The 18,508-nt window shown below is 47.2% G+C and overlaps 2 protein-coding genes across 2 annotated transcripts; both read right to left on the bottom strand.

Moving 5' to 3' along the window:
• Window positions 1-87: 87 nt before the first annotated feature.
• amotl2b (angiomotin like 2b) lies at window positions 88-7,399 on the bottom strand. The gene is made up of 11 exons (XM_084708238.1): window positions 7,261-7,399; window positions 5,919-6,704; window positions 5,492-5,657; window positions 3,980-4,124; window positions 3,738-3,827; window positions 2,783-3,078; window positions 2,482-2,657; window positions 2,266-2,367; window positions 1,907-2,103; window positions 1,659-1,784; window positions 88-1,332 (listed from the first exon to the last, which is right to left on the bottom strand). Exons 2-11 carry the CDS (start codon window positions 6,638-6,640, stop codon window positions 1,247-1,249), a joined length of 2,106 nt encoding a protein of 701 aa, XP_084564364.1. The 5' UTR covers window positions 6,641-6,704; window positions 7,261-7,399; the 3' UTR covers window positions 88-1,246.
• A 6,609-nt stretch (window positions 7,400-14,008) lies between these two features.
• On the bottom strand, window positions 14,009-18,103 carry aire (autoimmune regulator). Its single transcript, XM_084707556.1, is given in 11 exon segments — window positions 14,009-15,065; window positions 15,249-15,323; window positions 15,415-15,493; window positions 15,825-15,946; window positions 16,133-16,267; window positions 16,357-16,426; window positions 16,510-16,867; window positions 16,966-17,082; window positions 17,209-17,312; window positions 17,420-17,724; window positions 17,957-18,103. Coding segments are annotated over 11 exon segments (1,596 nt in total). The 3' UTR covers window positions 14,009-14,981.
• Between the last annotated feature and the right edge of the window lie 405 nt (window positions 18,104-18,508).

Here is an 18,508-nt window from a genome sequence, read left to right as displayed (position 1 = left end):
TCAACATAGCTCTGACACTGGAGGCTTAGAACAGCAAAAATCTGTGGAGTTGTACTTACTTACTTCAAAGAACAAAGGTGGAAAGTCTTTCTTTATATATTAGAATATTTTATTGCTTTATGAAATGTTGACTGAATTCAAATTCACAACCTTCATATTGTTAGGAGTTCACAGAAATGTCTTGAGGTCAACACTTCGGTCTGACAGCTTAACATATCTGATTGTCTGAACATAACTTACAACACACATCAAATCTTTGGCATCCTGCACAGAGCACTACATACTGTATCTAAAATAATACAAACATCTGTATAAAATATATAATCATTAACCTGTTAGTTCATCCAAAGCCTACAGGAAACAACAACCCAACTGTAGCTTGTAGCTTTATCCCCATGGTGATATCTGACCAGCAGACACATCATATTAGGACACACACACAAACACACACATTCATAAAAAGAAAACGGATGAAAATAACTGTACACTCTCACACATGGAAAAGGCCATTCAAATCGTAGAAACTGGGATGAAAACAGCTCACTCAGATCTGAACCCCGGTAGAACCAGCTCCAGAGGTTCCTTGAGTGAGTTCAGGGAGAAAAATGCAAATCATGACTGTTTTGCGTTTTCTTCAATCAAATTATAAAGAAATGGGATTCTTTCCAAACAGACAAATTCCATGAAACAGGAATGTGGCTAGTCAATGTAACATTTTAGAGATGGGAGGGAATGCTAGTCATGAGTCCACAAAAGATTCGATCTTAAGATCAATTTGAAATACCATGGGGCTTTAAGTTAATATTTGGGGAATGTGACAACCAGATGTAAGAAAAAGTTCCTGAACTCCATGGATGGGAGTTTTTAAGTTAATCATAGTTATGTGAGAAAGCAGCAAATATAAATACTTTGGCATACACTCTTGACAATATGTTGCCCAATTGCAATCCAAAATACTGTCCAAGTACCTCAAAAGTTTCACATTTTTATCTCACAACCAGACCGCATGCCTGCATTAGTCCAGGTCAAAGAGAAAGCTAGAGAGAGAGCACAGCTCCCTTCTAAATGTGAAACCAGTCCTTTTTCACACAATTTCCTCTCATTCTACAACATTCCCGTCTTGTCACTCTTTTTGTGAGTTTGTTGATCTATGAACGTTCTGGAGTTTCTCAGCTTCCTTCCACTGCTCGTTACAGGGACGTCACCCCTGTCACATCTAATCCACATTCACAAGTCTTTAAGTTCCTTAAATGAAGATTTCCACAGCTTCAGCCTCCAAGTCATCCAGTCCTTTGAAGGGGTTTGGACGTGACTTTTGTTGCACTGCATTTTCTGTGGAAAAAATGGACAATGATTAATGTATGAATGAAGGAATAGTCACAGTTAAAGAACACTTTATCTAACCTCAGTGTACATCCTGATGTTCTATATTCAGATGATCTATTCCTGGTAAATGAGTGTGGTCAATACACAGGCTGGCTGAATGCAACTAAGTACATTCCAGCAGGCCGCCGGTGAACTACGACCTGCCAAACTCTATCCCTGATTGGCTGATCTTTTGGGGGCATGGCAAATCAATGAGCAACAGCTTTCAACATAATCTTTAGCCTGTTTTTTTGCGTGTGTGTGTGTGTGTGTGTGTCCATCCGATAACTCACCAGTGCTGAGCTTGTCGCTGGTGGCTGGTTCCTTAGCTGTAGCTCCATCCTGCTGGTCCTGGCCAGGGTCAGGCAGAGCAGAGAAGCGAAGTGGGGAAGCCGTCTGGTCATCTGACAGACTCTTACCTGCAGGGCAACATTAGATAAAACACTTAGTCTGGCACTTGACTCATTGATAGATGTACTTCCTTCTACAACACAATACAAAGTACTACTACTACTAATGATGAAAATGACAGGGTCTTTACCTGCATTCTTGCTGGTGAACTTGGCAGTGCTGATGGCTGGGGTGGAGGTGGCGGCACGCAGGGTGGAGGCATCCTTCTGGGCCAGGTCTGAGCGGGGGCACATGCCCTGCCTCCTGCCCTGGTCCTGGAGCAGACGTTGGTGCAGGATCTTGATGACGGCATCCTTCTCCAGGATCTGGACGTACAGAGCCCGGATCCTAACCAGCAGAGAAACACGGTCGCCAGATTAGACAGATATAGACTTCCACCACGAGTGATGAATTCGGGTGATTGAGTCATTCATGCTTTGGGATTCAGATGCGCTGTAAACCCGGGCTCTGACCACGATTGATACTAGAAGTGATGAGGTAGCTACACACCTGCTCTCCATTTCCTGGTTTCTGTGGTCAGCGACGGGCAGGTCCTCATTGAAGCTGTTGTTAGACGAGTGACACGGAGAGTGGTTGATGATGGTGGTGTCTCTGTGAGGGAGACAAACAGGAGAGGGTTAAGACACAGGCAGGAGGAGGAAGAGGAGGCGGGATCTGAAGCATCTGGGGCGGGGCGCGCAGGGGGGGGGGGGGGGGCTCCCTCACCTCTGGGCGGCGGCGGTGGCGGCCACGTCCATGGCAAACTGTCTCATGGTGCTCTCCTCCAGATACTTCTGCTCCCAGCGCACCGTGTCTGCCTCCAGGGCCAGGATGTGCTCCTCCCGCTCCCTCAGGCGCTCCTGCAGAGAGCCCACCGTCACCCCTGGGGGCTGGGACTGCCTCTGTAGAGAGACGGCTCAACAGTTAATCACCGGGCGACCGGGGGGATTCCGGGAGGCTCGTCCAGGGCGATGAGGATGAAGTGTCCCCCAGCCCTCCCGAGCGAATCGGGCCGTCTCTCTCCTACCTGTTGGGCTCTCATGCTCTTCAGTTCTTGCTCCAGCCGCGTGCGCAGCCTCATCTCCAGGCCCTCCCTCTTCTCGCAGGTGGCCTGCAGCTGGGCCAGGGCACTCTGCAGACGCTCGACCTTCTCCACGTAGGCCCGCTTCCTGCGCAGCTCCTCCTCCAGCTGCCGGCCCCGCCCCCGGGCCGCCTCCAGCGCCTCCTCCAGCTGCTCCGCCCGGGCACCCTGCTCCTCGGCGGTCGCCCGGAGGCGCTGCAGCTCACGCTCCGCCCGCTGGCGCTCCACGTACTGCTCCTCGTCTGCAGGGGGGGCAAAGAGGGAGGTGGGCAGGAAGTTAGAACTATCAACAGGGTTGGCCACGTGGATTTCCGTCCCATAATGTGCCAAAATGCATCTGGAAAGACTGCTAGACTGATCTAAGGAAAGAAATAGGCCTTCGTTTTTAAACCTAGGGTCCCTCAAGAATGGTGAATACTGCCATCCACCGCCATTTCCCTGACAAGTTAGTCCCAGAATTCCGCCATCATGGCTGATGTTCTTCATTTACCCAAGCACTCGTGGAATGCCACAGAGGAAGAGGGGGAGCTGGCCTTATGCCTTTGACCCACTTAATACAGAGCATTCCTCTACCAAGGCCGGACAACTTCCCACCTTTAGTTTTGAAACAGAGCCCTACTTAAATGGACAACATAAATCAAACCAACAACCCAGGATCCTGGTTTTACCCCCATGGTGTTGTAATTTATAGTTCCTCTTTTTCCTCCTTCCAAAGCAGGCTTGAACTTCCTATTATTCAGCCGAGTTAATAAGTCCACGTTGCGCAACTGGCATTCCTACATACAGGAAGTGCTTAGCTACAGAGCACTCCATGCTATGGTCCAATCCTATCTACAATGCTGGTCATGGGCTGGGGTGAGTACTGAAGACTGTAAGATTCAAAGTAGGGTAGCATACGTACTTTGCTCTAAAAGTTTTGCCATGATGTGCTGGTTGTGGTCAGCAGCTTTGACCTCTTTGGCCGCATGGGTTCTGGCATTTTCCAGGTTTTCTGTAAAGCAGATGGGTTCAAGTTCAGTATGAGAATTAGTTTTGTTTTTAACATCGAGGAAACAGGGCCTCAGTCGGCTGAGGTGTAAACTCCAAAGAGGGCTGACTGGTAGGGTTCAGCAAATGAGGACTTGTGATATTTGTAGTCCATACCTCTCAGGTCTCTATTGAAGTCTTGCAGCCTCCTGATCTCAGCCACCAGCCTGCTCCTCAGAGTCTGCTCCAGGTTCTCCCTCTTACTGCTGCCCTGCATCAGGGTCTTGTAGGCCTCTGAGATCCGCTGGATCTCCTGTTCCAACTGGAGAGACAGAGGGGAGGGGGTTAACACACGTCAGGAGGCTTGGCTCACTTGGACTCATATAGATAAAGTACATAAATACTCCATATGGATTTAAACATACCAGTAGAGTAAATATGTGGGCATGGACAGGGCCTACTGTGTGGAGTTTACAATGTACACACAACCTACATACTGGTATGCATATAATACCAAGGAATTCAGGACAACACCACTCCCCGTGTGACTGATTTATATCTGCATTCCTTAGAGCTAAACGCCACAGCTCCAGGTGTGGGCACACACAAGGGGATGATCACACACACACACACACACACAAAGGCAGGCACACACAAAGAGAGTCGCACACTCACATAAACACTCACACAGAGGTCTGGGCTGGCTGCCACAGTGAGAGAGGTGTACATGCCTGGGCTGTGGAAACAGCTCGTAGACGCCCACCATTACAGCAGCCACTCAGGCATGTTTACTCAGGGCTGCGGCCCGACGGGGAAACTTTCCAACCCCAGTAATTATCATTCTTTAAGGCTGAGGGAACGCAAGAACCGAGTGACGTGACTACCGTTGAGGAAAACGTTTTTTTTTTCTTCTACGGCATTTGTGGTGAAATGGGGGAGGGTTCAATCAATCACATCTAAAACCCTGAGAAATATGGAAAAGAGGTGTCTTATGAATGCCTTTGGAAAGAAACCTGGCATTTGAAGGCATTTGAAGTTGAAAAAAGAGAGACAGAACAGAAGTTGAAAGGTAAAATGGAGAAGCATGTTGATGAAAATGCCGTTGGATGAACAAACAATAGAGGCCTTTCATTTGGAACAAGTGCCCTGCCACCTGCCATGACCAGCAGCATCTCTCTCCTTCCCTCTCCCTCTCTTTCTGAGCACTCCGAGCATGCGTCAGCTGGAACAGGGTCACGACCCCATCGACTGCTGTCTGGCACGGCCTGGATTAGGCCAAAAATCTATGGCCTCACACATACGACACCCTGGCCAACTACACAATACAGGGGGTGAGGACACAGAAGGAGTCTGTGGCCTCTATGTGATCTGTGTGTGTGTGTGTGTGTGTGTATGCCTGAGTGTGTGTGCTGTGCGGGTGGCAGCTGTTGAGTCCGCTCCCCAGTACAGGCAAGGAAGTGTGCCTGTGATGGATGTCTGAGGGCCAACTGTTACTGGGCTTGTGTTTCCAAGACAAGTGGCATTCTAGGCACAAGCGACTACAGTCGTTTACTATTGGTGGATGAGCTGAATCTTTGTATGTCTACCCTCCGATACTAAAAAAAGCATTCCAGATGGCGTCCCACTGTGAAGTTGCCCTTGGTGTGCTACCCATTTAAGGCCTAAAAAGATAGTCTTGCGGTCCTTTACCTTCTGGATTCTGCCTGCCTTCTCTCTGTGGCTGTCCAGCTCCTGCCTCAGCCTCTCGTTCTCCATCAGCAGCAGCTCCACCTGGTTGGGCTCCTCCAGGCCAGCAGGGGGCAGGCTGGTGAACATGCTGTAGCAGGCCTCTGGCTGTTGGACAGTCACCGCATACCTGGGGAAGGAACAGCTAACTGTCAATACATCCACATCCCAATCATAACCAGGAGCACGACTCGTCACCTACTCCACCCATGATTTGGCTTGCAAGGGTGAAAGCAATTTTAAGTGGTGTGATTCGAACAGAACGCATTGACTCTGGAATGTGAAACACAATGTCACACTGCAGGAAGTGGTTCCGTGCAAAGAGACGCCCACATGCTGGGCTTCAATAAAAGTTGTTACTGGCACAACAAAAAGCAACACAAGTCAGTACCTGTGCTGCTGAGTTAGGAGGGGCTGGGGCATGTCCCTGTAGACACACTGGGGCTCCTGGGCAAGGATGGGTACAAATCCCTGGGCCTGGATGGGGCCTGAGTACTCTGGAGGCGGGTTACGTTTGTCCTGGCCTGGCCCAGTGATGGGGAGTGTCTGTGGGTCATAGTAGCCCAGCTCCGGGTAGCTGTGAGAAGAGCTCTTGATGGCCTCAGACTTGTTGCTGTTCCTCTCCAAGGAAAGCTGCATGAGACGCTCACTGAGCGACCGCACGTGCCCGCGCTTAACCTCCATCAGATCCCCCTCCTCGTGGAAGCCCCCATCGTGATGCCCCTTCTGGGGGTCCATGGAGGCAGCCCAGTGGGATGCCAGGTACTGGGAGTGGGCCTTAGCCTGCTCGTAGCTGGGCAGCTCCTCCCCGTGGAGCTGGTAGAGATGGTAGCTGCTCTCTGAGTGCTGGTAGTCCCCCTGGTGCTCCTGGCCTTGAGGCTCCTGGCGAGCAGACAGCTGGGGGAACTGGGGCTCCTCCTGGGAGAGGCTCTCCAGGGAGGAGCGGGGGCTGCCGGACGCCTCTCCTCCGCTCCCGGGCCCACTTCCTCCTCCACGCAGGGCCTGCTGCTGGATGGCCAGGAGGGTGCGGGCATCTGTGGGGTTGCCGTAGCGAAGCTGCTCCTGGATAAGGCGGTGCAGGACCGTTCCAGACGGCTCCTCGGTGGACGCCATGTCGTTCTGTTATCAGTGTTCAATCAAAGCTCAGGATCAATAGGGGTTCTGGATGGCCTTGAACCTAGGATGAGAGGAGAAGGAGAATGTGAATAAGCATAATTTTATATATGTGCAAATTACTTAACTGCAGAATAGGATAGTAATTTATCTGTGACACTGTTTGTGCATAGAGGAGGTCAATAGATCAAAATATTAGGATATAGTCTGCTCCAAAATATTCTACTTAAATAAAATACAAATCCATAAATAAAGGATGTGTTGTATAATCAGCTAGTATTATTTTCTATAAATCTATGTAAAAAAAAATGTGCTGTGGGGTTCTCTACAAGTCGCATCATATCATTACAGCCTTCACAGCGACACTGAAAACGTGGTGTTTTAATGGTGTTACTGCGGCAGACAAAAGTGCGGCGAAATTCCTTTCTCACGGGGGAGCAAGAGCATAGTTCTAGAAAATAACTTCATAGAAGAGTTATCGGATACAAAAGAAATAGGTTCATATAAACAAACATAGAGAATGTTATCATGGTGTTGGTAAATAGATTTTAAAGTCACAAAGTGAGTACGTGTTTTCGGAAAGTTTGCATATTATTTCGGGATAAAATAGCCTTTCTTACCAGTTCACGCTCTCATCCCAACAATAAGTTTCTTTATTCGAAATACTTCCAAAAGTGATCCACGTTTATTTAAACCGTTCTCATCCTTCTACTGCCTGTTCTAGTTCTGTTTGTGGGCGCTCAATGCTCAACACTGAAATGGTTGTTCAGCTCGCAGGCAGCGATAATAAGTAACCGAGGAGGGGACTAAGTTTGGAATGCGCGGAATGTAAAGCGCGAGGTCCCTCGGGGATCAAAAGCGTAAAACCACACGGTTCCAAGGGGGAGGAGGTTTAACTGAAAGGTTGTAGTACCAGTTGCAACCACGAGGATTTGGGAATTAATGTAAGGTGGTTTACTATTCTTGAAAATGGACATATAGCCACCTTTATTTAGAAGGATAGTGAAACGTGCAAGTGCTTTCAGCAGCTTTTCAGTCTTTTCCAGATAGTTTTCTCTCCTGTTGGTTTCAGGCTCCTCTTTTTATCCCAGACATAACTAAGATTCGCATTTGAAGTTCTAAAACTTTGGAGACTATCGTATGCAGGACAGTAGATGATGAGTGGGGGCGGTGGGAGACGGGCAGCTGTCCAGTGGAATCCGCAGCCCAAGTCTTCCCCGTGACCAGGACATAGAGAGGCTTTGTGCTCAAAGCACTGCATGATGCAGAGGGGTAAGGAATGCCAAACAGAAGCACCTGCTTGACTGTGGGTACGAATCTCAAATATGTAGGGGACCAATGTCCTTTGGTATGAGACACGAGGTCAGGCTGCCTGATGAATGCATCCATTTTGTCCTCAATAAGCAGTGAACTGCCCAGGGTCCTTTTTACTGAAATCGTCAACAACAATAGTATGCCTACCGGGTAAAAGTGTATCTATATGACAGGCCACATGTTTATCTTTGAAGACCAAAGGCCAACTCAAGCTATTTATTACCTGTGGACCTAACAGCTATCATGGATTACAGATCTGGCCATTTTCATCTCAGACTGTTCCACAAATAGCCTAGATGTTGTTTAGACCCCGAAGCTGTGTCTGTGTAATAGACTAAATCTGTCTGTGTAACATAACTGTCTTAGTAATGGACACCAGAAACAGAGTGATGCTCGTCACCTACTCTCTAACTGGATCAGCTCTTGAAGCTGGAGGCCACTGAACAAGCGATCCACACAGATCACATACATAACCACAGGTTGAAACCACATTACATTAGCCACCAGGGTGAGAAGGAGGAATGGAACAAAAACAAACAAATGATAAACAAGTCAGGACGGACAAATAATTCCACCTTATTAGTTAGAAAATCCAAATTTCCTATGGTATGTTTTCTCTGGTAGTAACTCTCTCCTCAATAATTAAGCACACATTCCAGACATGTCTTGGGAGAGTATTCTTAAACAGACATTTTTAAAGACGGAGACAGGTCGTCTGTTTGGCCAACTGCAAAGAGACTACTTGGCATGCTGCAGTCTTTTTTGAGTTCCCCTCTCTACTGTAGACAGTGGTCACCCTTTAGCTTGTCATTTAACACCTCCCCTCTACTTCCTCCAACACCACACCCCTGGTGGCCTCTGACCCCCACCCCCACCCTGTCTCTGTCGGTTCGCTATGCCTCTGGCCATGTGCCCCCATTGTGGAACACTTCCTGTGAACTTCTAAAGGAATGTAAGTGTGGTCCTTTGAAATGATGGGCATTGAAGAAGCCCTGTACATGAGATGGATGTCCAAAATCACAGGCCATAAAGATTCCCGACTGCGCATTTGGACCTCATTTAGTTCAAAGTTAGCCCACAGGTTATAATTTGTGTGGGGTGGTGTCCAGGGTTTTTTAAGAACAATGCTTCATAAACCAAATCCCTTTGGAACCAAATATAATACCCAATTCTGATTATTGGTACAAATGAACCACTGTTTAAAGAATCATGACACTACAGCTGACTTGGTGAAGCGCACTATGGAAATGCAACTCAAAAAAAGGTCAGTGAACTTGCATTTTGGAGTACGATTTGTTTTGACTTCATGATGGCTTTGAGCCTCTCCCTGAGTCTGAGTGGGAGAGACTAACCAGCCTGTACGTTACTCCTCTAAATGAGTCCCTCTGAGAGAGCAGGAAGAGCAGGCGACCATCCAGACGACTGGGCCTCTGTACTGAGGCCGGGAGGGAACGAGGGGACCACAACTGAAACTGGACTTGAGAAATAGCAAACTACAACGTAGCAGAGACAAACTCTGGGTTGTGGTGGGGAGGGGGGGGGGGGGGGGGTTGAGACGGGATCTAATGCTATGGTGTTGAATAGTGTGGGAAAGAGAGGGACAGAATGGAGAAGGGAGTAATTTGATAAGGTAGGATTGGTGTGGAATGTAACAGGATAGGGTTGGACCTCTTCACGGCTCTCACATCCCTCATTGCGTCTTTAGTCAGAGGGAGACAATAGCTAGGGATAAGATGGAATGTGTTCAAATGGTATTCAGTTCTGTGAGGCCAGTGACAAAAGGCCGTTCCCACGTGTTCATATTTCCCAGCATGACTGGTCTCGGTTGCTTTGCTTGATGCATTCAAGGATTCAGGGATCAATATTCAAGAAGACACTCGCATTGTTTATTTAGCCTACCTGTATTACCTTCCTATAAACTTAAATGTCTTTAATTTAGTTAAGTGGAACTAGGAGGTCACTATTACGACATTTACTACTGTGAGGTATTTGGAGATTGTCTCCACCTGTTCACTACAGGGAATTTCCAGTCAATTTTCTAGTTGACAGATAGCAGACAATGAGTCATAACATCAGATTCCCAACAGTCTGAGATCAGACCACACTGCTGTTGCAGGTGTGTGCTTGCTCGTCAAGTGACGTGTGTGGGTGTATGTGCCTGTGGGAGTGCATTTGTGAAATCTTGGTCATTTTTAGCTTCTAGTGAGACCAATACCTTCACAATTAGGGAAATTCTTCTCTAATTGTTGAAACATTTCAACGTAGGACCTAAAGTATCGAGTATTCTTCTGGCTCTCTGTTGGAAACCGGATTATCAACCTATTTACTCAGCCAAGATATCTGAAACTCTTTCCTCTTGAGATCAGAATGTAGTGTCAGAACCACTTGCAGTGAAAAAAAGAAAAATTCAATCTCCAAAAGTAATCCTTTAAGTAGTGTTTGTTTATGCTTGAAGAAAAACCTTATATTTTATTTCACAGGAATCTGCAGGATGTTAACTTGAAATTACGCTGTGACTTATGACCCTGTCTATATTTGTAAATAAATAAATAAAGGAATATTTATATTTGGCATCTGTTCTCACACAAAAATGTCTCAATCACTGTTGCAGGATAATGTCACAGTGATTATGTTCCTCTTTCTCCCTCTTTTCCCCATTAATCTGGCTTCCTATCTCCACAAACATGTCTGAGATGTATGGTCTGTCCAAAAACACAAAAGAGCTCTACAGTAGCATAAAAATGATATTGTAGCTTTCACATGCTTTTTAAACTGATAATTCAGAGAATAACTGAGAGAGCAAACAAGTGAGTCACACGTCATTAGTTAGCAGGACTATACAACTATTAGTCTTAAGTTGTGCTGTATGTCCTTTAGAGGTTGTAGTCACTTGTCCAGAGACAACGTGCCACAGACTGGATGTCTGAATGACACAGCAACCACCACACCACAGTGTCCTAAAACAGCCTGGGAGGTCACCAGAATGCCAATCATTCGTTTGCGCCCGACATGTGCGCCCCCCAGCAAATAGTTCAGAGCTGCCATTGCTGATCCGGCACATAGTATCAGATCAGTTGCTATGGCCTCTGGAGAGAGCGAGAGAGAAAGAGAGATAGAGCAATATAGAGAGAAGGGAAAAGAGAGACCACTCACACACATCTCTATCATTCTCTCCTCTCTCTCTCTCTCTCTCTCTCTCTCTCTCTCTCTCTCTCTCTCTCTCTCTCTCTCTCTCTCTCTCTCTCTCTCTCTCTCTCTCTCTCTCTCTCTCTCTCTCTCTCTCTCTCTCTCTCTCTCTCTCCCTCTCTCTGAGGGGGTTTCCATCTACATGAGCCCAGAGAAGGGTTTGGAAGTGATGTCAATTCCATGGTTAGCAATTTTAGAATGGCTAGCTAAGGGGCAGCCAAAAAGAATGCTGTGGACATATGGATTTTATTTCTTGCTCTAGATATCTAGAGAAAGATCTAGAGAAAGTAGAGAAGTACTTTAATGGCTAAATTTACAGTAAAGAATGTCAAAGGACACTGCCACTACCTATTGAGTCAAGCCTTTTGGAAGTTGGTCTATTACTCAATTGGCTTTGAGGTCACAAGATTGTGGTAAAGCTGAATAGAAGATCCATTATTTGTAGTAGGATTCCAGCTGCCATTGTGTCACTAAAAATGACTGTGATTCAGCCATGAAATATGTTAATGGTTGTTGCTTGTTGCTGACCTTGTCTGCAGAGACACTGGGCCTCCTTCTGGAGGCTCAATGAAAACCATTGTTTATTTCAGCCAGTACACTATTTTTAAGACTGCTAGGGGACTAATTAGGGGGAAAACAACTATTTTAGGATGAATCAAGTCCAAATGATACATGATGCCAAATGGAACAAACTCATTAGAATAGCTCTTGAAGTTGACAACATGAAAAGTCCTTTTGTTTATTACTCTGGACAGACGTTGTGGGCAATAAAGTCAGAACTAAAAAACGTTCCATATTGTTTATTGTGTCGGCAGAAAACCCTTATTGAACATTAATGCTTGTCTCTCCCATCCCAACTTCTACAGTGAGGGCACAACATTCTCTGGACAAACAGCAATGGTGAAATTTGTGGTTTGGGAAAACTCCTGGCTCCAACTGTAGGAACTCCTGTATAGATGATGAAGCGCACGTCCAGTGTGTGCTTGCTCACCAGCCCCCCCGCCCCCCCCCCGCCCCCCCCCCCGCCCCCCCCCCCCCCGCCCCTCCCACCCCCCCCACCCCCAAAACCTCGTATCATTCTCACCTATGGCGAGACCGAGATCACAGGCTGCACTGTTAGCACCGACGCTCCAAAGAAAGAATGCAAACATGGTCATCCCTTCCAACGATCCCAGGATGTTTCTGGAATGCTCAAATGAGACTCTGCACTGTTTACTGTTCCAGACCGACTCTAGGCTACCCTGCAATCATCCCTGAGACTGTGTTATTATCTGCCCACCTCAGGGGAGAGTTAGGAGAATGTTTCTCCTCGCTGCTTCTTTGGCGTTCGGTGTGACTCTGTGTCTGACCATGTAACCTCTACGAGTCTTTCCTTCCTAACCCTAACCCCTCCACCACTGGTCTCCTCAACCACATATAGCTGTATCTTTCTCCTACCAGCTTTCAGATGCACTAAACCATGTTGAAAATGTCTAGACTGTGGCACTCCTGATTGGCTACTCCTGTAAGAGTTTTTTAATCGCCCAAGTTGTAAACAAACCAGTGTGCACCATGACCTGGCAGATACACTAATTTAAGTGTTTTTATTTATCATAACAAGTCCCTCTTATGCCAGATGAATCAGCAACTGCTTGAAACAACTTCAGCTGGTCTGCTCTTCCTCTGCTCAAGACAGAGGGGAGGGTTCAAATTGAATGTGGCCGTAGTCATCACATGTGACTGCAATGTTTGTGGTGGTAGTGGAGGTGGTGTGTGTGTGTGTGTGTGTGTGTGTATTGGCAGGAGCCACTAGCTTTCCTGATCCACTTCAGTGAGATGAGATGCACCATCTGGAACATGTCAGGGTTGAATGATTTTAGACCACGGTTACGTAACTGGACAGCAGGGCAGTATTTCACTATATCAAAGCCAGAGCCAAAATATGCCAGTTGCTGCATTACTACTACTGGGATAAGAGTAGAACATATTATAATCCACATGTCTCGACATTAGAAAGATGTTAAATCCATGGTCCATCTTGTACATTAGATGTTCAGCAATCTATCAGAGTAGTCACACACTAACAAGTATTACCAGTCTGCTGTTATATTGTCCGTCAAATAATTCCAAAGAGGCCTAACCTTGGTTGGTGATCATAGACTGTGAGTTGCACCACTTCCTGTAAATATCCTGCAAAGAACAGGAAGTGACACATCCTTCAACTCTTTAGATCAGCCATGGCACAACAGGAATAGCCGTGTGAAATCTGCCACAAATATGCTCGCCTGGAATGCCAAGACTTGTGAAAAGAGGATTCTCATGTCGTGGGAATATCACTTATCATACTCTTCCAAAGTAAGACCACCCACCAACACTCACTCACAGACACAACACAAGTATACACACACATACACGTGTAAGAGTAAGAGAAAGAAATCTAGATTTGCTTGCCCGTGAATCACACCCCCTCAATTCATCCAGTCACCATTCAAACATGAAATAAACAGACGTAGGAGACATTCCACTCATACAAAACAAAGATGACATAAATCTAAACAAGAGATTAACGTCAAACACAGTACAGAAGAAGAGACCAGTTGAGGGGGAGGATGGCCAGCAAGTTCAACAACACCAATCCTTTCGTAAAAATGAAAGAACAGGACAGGGTTGGCTTGCAGAGCATAACCCAGGAGAGTACAGCCAAGCTTCATCTTGTACAAATACCAGATACACATTCACTTCAAGATGTTCACAGCGTTTGTTTGTTTTGGAAATAGAATGGACGTTTCTCTCTTTGCTGCTTTGGGAAGCTCACTCTCCCTTCTTCCCCATCAAAAAAGCAGAAGTACTTCAATAAACCAATCACATTCCTCAGTTTTTTATCTGTGGAAATGTTTATTCAAGGTTTACTACACAAACTCTAATGTCAATGAAGGATGGCAATGAAAGTCCCTGTTTATGAGTATTTGTCTGTCTCATGACTGCCACCTGTAGGATGAATGGTTGCTCTTCCCAAAGATGTGGTTAATGTTTGGCTCGTTTCCTTCTATCATGTAGGTCATATCTCTCATGGTCGGCCAAGGCTTACTATTATGTAACTGCATGGATGCCTGGGCACATGGCTAACACTCCTAGCCACATGTCATAGTTCTCAAATGTTTATAACCATTTAAAGAAATACATCAGTTTTCCTTCATTTTCTTTATTTATTTTCAAATAGGCTGGATTCCTACATTTTCTTTTCCATTCGAGCCTGAAGCATATCCTTGCTTGAGGTCTCCAAATATAGACTGTGTCTTTCACGCGCCATTGAGAGTTAACGTCCACAGCGCTGCATTCCTCATCCTTGTTTTGGGGCCTTGAGGAGCAGGTAACCATGGTAACCAAATACCGTTTGAGAGAAGAAAAATCTTTCTTCTGCTTGGCAAAAGTCCATTCATCTAGCAGTTATGCTAAACTCCTGAAACTTGGACAAAAACAACATTCCAGATCTAAGTGACGGTCTTCAAGGAATCAAACTGAATCTTTTCTCAGTGTGTGTGTCACCCATGCAAACAAAACCATCTGTTTCTGTGTGGGTGTAAATTCTTTCTGCTCTAAGCATGAAAACTTGGGGAAAAGGAGGATGAGAGAAAGAAAAGAGAGAGAGAGAGAGATAACATCAGAGGCATTGAAAAAGAGTGTGTGTTCTTGTGTGTACAGTATGTGTGTTTATGTGTGTGGACAGTATACCGCAGTACTGTACGTGCATGTGTGAACACATAGTGGTGTGTGTGTGTGTGTGTTTGTGCTCAAGTGTGTAAGACCGCATGTGAGCACAATGGCATGTGTGCGTTTGTGATCTTCTGCAAATGACATGAGATCATTGGAAGTAGGCTTGAGTGTCGGACAGAGGCCTGGAGATGTTATGGAAGGCCCACTGCAGAATCCCATCTATGGAGCCTGGCTGGGAGGAGAAGACAACCATTGAAATGCTGTGAATGGATTCCTGCATTTGAGTGTGATTGAACTTTTAAGTGCACTATAGATGAGGTGGAAATGGGTCATGGGATCTCCATCATGTGCGTGTGTATGTGGTTGGTTGAATGTGTCTGCTTCTTCCTCTAGGATGGGATTTGTCAGTGTTCACCTCTCCAATGATGGCGTCCAGCTCGTCCTTCTGTAGGCTGGGCTCTGGGAGGGGGGGGGGCAGCGAGGCTGGAGCCTAAACAACCAGACGGAGCGAGAAAAAGACTGATTGGCCACTTATGTAAGGTTGGACTGAAACACTTGACACACACACACACACTCGGTACCTGTAAGCCCCTGGACTGAGCCTCTCTGTCCGCTGAGCCGCCCCAGGCCCTGGTGCAGGAGGTGCAGATGGACCTTCCACTGTGGGGTAAACAACAGCATCACTGCATACCGTTCACCCCATTACCAGCCATGAGCAGCCATTAGCCAAACCCTAATGGTCCTAGTGTTCGAATGTCGCTTTGGATAAAAGCATCTGCTAAATGAATAACACGTAAAGTAAAAATCGTTGGGACTAGTGGTGCACTTGATTGTTTTTTGATTCATGCATTGTCATGGATTAGTCTGACTTCAGTGTCCACTCCGCAGAACAGATCAATATCCACATACAAGTAGCTCTAGGATGCTGTTGACCTTGATAATGCAGGCCTGGCTATGGAGAGTGATGTTGGGGTGGGATGAACAGCCTTACGTGGAGAAATGGCAGTGGGTGTGGTAGCTCTGGAGGCACTGCAGACAGTGGGTCAGGTCTCCTCCACTGAGGAGGCAGACGCCACACACGTCCCTGACCCCCATGACCTGTCCACCGGCACACTGGCACAATGAGGGACAAACAGGAAACACTGGCCGTCAACAAAACAGACTGCAGCCGAACCAAATGAAACGATTGCCCAGTCAGAGATGAAACAGGAAAGGGAAAAACTGATTTCGCGATATGTGGCAGCCACGAGAGAGAAATAAAAAAGAAAGATTTAAACCCGTCATCAAAAGGCGTCCCACCTGATATCCTGAACTGTGGTTGCTCTTGGTTGCCGTGACGCTGGATAGGGAGGCGGAGGATAAGGAGGAGAAGAAGGAGATGTCTATGGTGGAGTTGCTGGAGCTGGTCTCAGTCCTCTGTGGAGGAGCCAAGCTCTGGAGGAGAGACCGGAGTCAACAGTGACACTGACAGGAACGTGAACAGAGACAAAAAACAAAAAACAAAACAGCTCTCAGCTACACACCTGACCAGCCGGCTGGGTTCTTTCCCTGTTCCCTCGCTCACCACCGCACGATTGACAGCGCCAAGTGCCACTGCATATGAGAACACGAATGAGACGCTGAATCGGGGTCGCGTTTGACCTTCCCTGCTGTGGAGGGTGTGGCGGAGAGCGCACCTGGGGATGGTGGCGAGGGGGGGGTCGAGGCAGGCCAGGTGGAAGGCTCTGGGACAGCCATCGCAGCACAGGAGCTCGCCTCCGTCTTTACACACGCCACACTCATCCTCATTACGCTGCACCTGGACACACGCACCGTGCAGACGCACACGCTAACCCTTTCAGAAAAGCATACAGTCGGCCCACGGACAGGTTTGCAGAGGGATTGTGTGATTTACCTCAATTGTCCTGGTGTAGGGCTCCCCCTTGTGGTTGACTTTTGGTCTTGCACCCTTTGACTTGAGCCCCCCTGTCATATCTTCCACTGGACCAGAGCTGAAGTATTCACCACCCACCTTGATGCACTTTTTGGCACTTCCTGCAAAGAGACCCCAAATCCTTTACCCTATAATTAAAGATTAAACTTTGGACATCTCCAATTTGGTCCATGGGATGTCGAACGACTAGCAAACTGACCAGAGCCGAACACCTGTTTGATGAGGATCTCCTCTCTGGACCCACAGCTGACAGGGAACTCACTGGAGGACAGGGTGACAGCCCGCTGGACTGAGGTGGACACCGCCTGCATACCTGCTAAACCACGACAACAACCCGGGTGAGCACATGTCGCAACGTTTCTGTTTGCTTTGGGAAAAGTCACAAAGTCCTAATTGTTCCTCAGTGTCATAGTCTTTGTACATGACCATGATGATTGATTACCGCTTTCCCCCGGGACCTGAGCCACCGCTGAAGCTTCACTCTTCCTCACCCCTTTCCCTCTGCTGCCTGGTGGGAGAGATAACGAGAATGTGTGAGGACTGGCACTGTGTTAACAACACCAGTGATAGTAAATCAAGGACACAGCTACAAGACAGATATGTGTACAGAAATGGGCGGTTGACCTGTGCTGGTGCTTATCTTGGCATGGGACTGACTGTGGGTGTGTTGGTGGCGGGCAGATGATCCGTCGCCCAGGGTCCTCTTCCTGCTGTGGGATCTGGAGCCTCCGGGGGACCCCTTCCCCTGCCTGGAGCCTGAGCTGGCTGCAGAGCCCTGCCGGGGGGGCTGGAGGCTGGCGAGGAGGGCCTGGAGCCGGGGGTAGCGGTCCTGGTTGTAGTCCTTGGCCAGGCTGCTCCAGAAGGCCTTGATGGTGCTCCTGCCCTGTTCCAGCAGCCAGGACAGGAGGGAGTACATGGCCTTGTGGATGCCCTCTCTGGTCTCCCTCTCCAAGGTCTCCTAAAGGTGATCAGGCGCAAGCTGCTGTTGGCATTTCAGTTCAATTAATACTGACTGGATTCAAACGTATATCCCATATTATTGACTTGCACAAATAAACACGAGGTACCAATTTACTGGAACGACAAATTAAATAGGTGTTTTAACATTGGTTTGGTTCACCATGCGACAACATCATTCTCAACACGTACTCGTAAAATCCCTGGTATCACCCTTCTGATTTACAGCTCACCTGAAGCAACTGGTCACTAATAATGTTGCGGTCCACTAGTCCATGGACCAATGGGAAGGCGTCATCGATAGCCATGGCGATGTCTGTTCGGAATTCCCTGAGTTGAGATCGGAGGTCTGGTTCTCCCAGGGCCTCCACTCTGGACATGGCTCCCTCTTAGAACCCACTCTACCTCTTAGAACCCACTGTACCTCTTAGAACCCACTGTACTGTACGCTGTGAGAAAGTCCGTGTGTGCGTGTGAACCAGAAAGCTTGCTTTTAAGGGCTGTGAATTGTGGTCTGTTAACTTTGAATTCATTCCTGTGGCCTTTGGATTGTAGAGGTGTGTCCATCTACAAGACTGTAATGTATATGGTTTTCCTCTTGGGGCGTTTAAACACTTGATCAATAGCACACCAAGTTTAAAGATATATCTAATAACCATGACCCACATGAGACTTAATTGATGTCCAAATATCAAACACACCCAGTTTCAATAAAACAAGTGATTTCAACATCAGATCTCTTCTAACTCTCTCTGTCTTTCTCTCTCTCTCTCTCTCTCTCTGTC

The sequence above is a fragment of the Hypomesus nipponensis genome, chromosome 10, assembly GCF_054491055.1.
Source record: "Hypomesus nipponensis isolate SF chromosome 10, ASM5449105v1, whole genome shotgun sequence".
Lineage (NCBI taxonomy): Eukaryota > Metazoa > Chordata > Actinopteri > Osmeriformes > Osmeridae > Hypomesus > Hypomesus nipponensis.
This window is presented reverse-complemented; position numbering and strand designations above follow the sequence as displayed.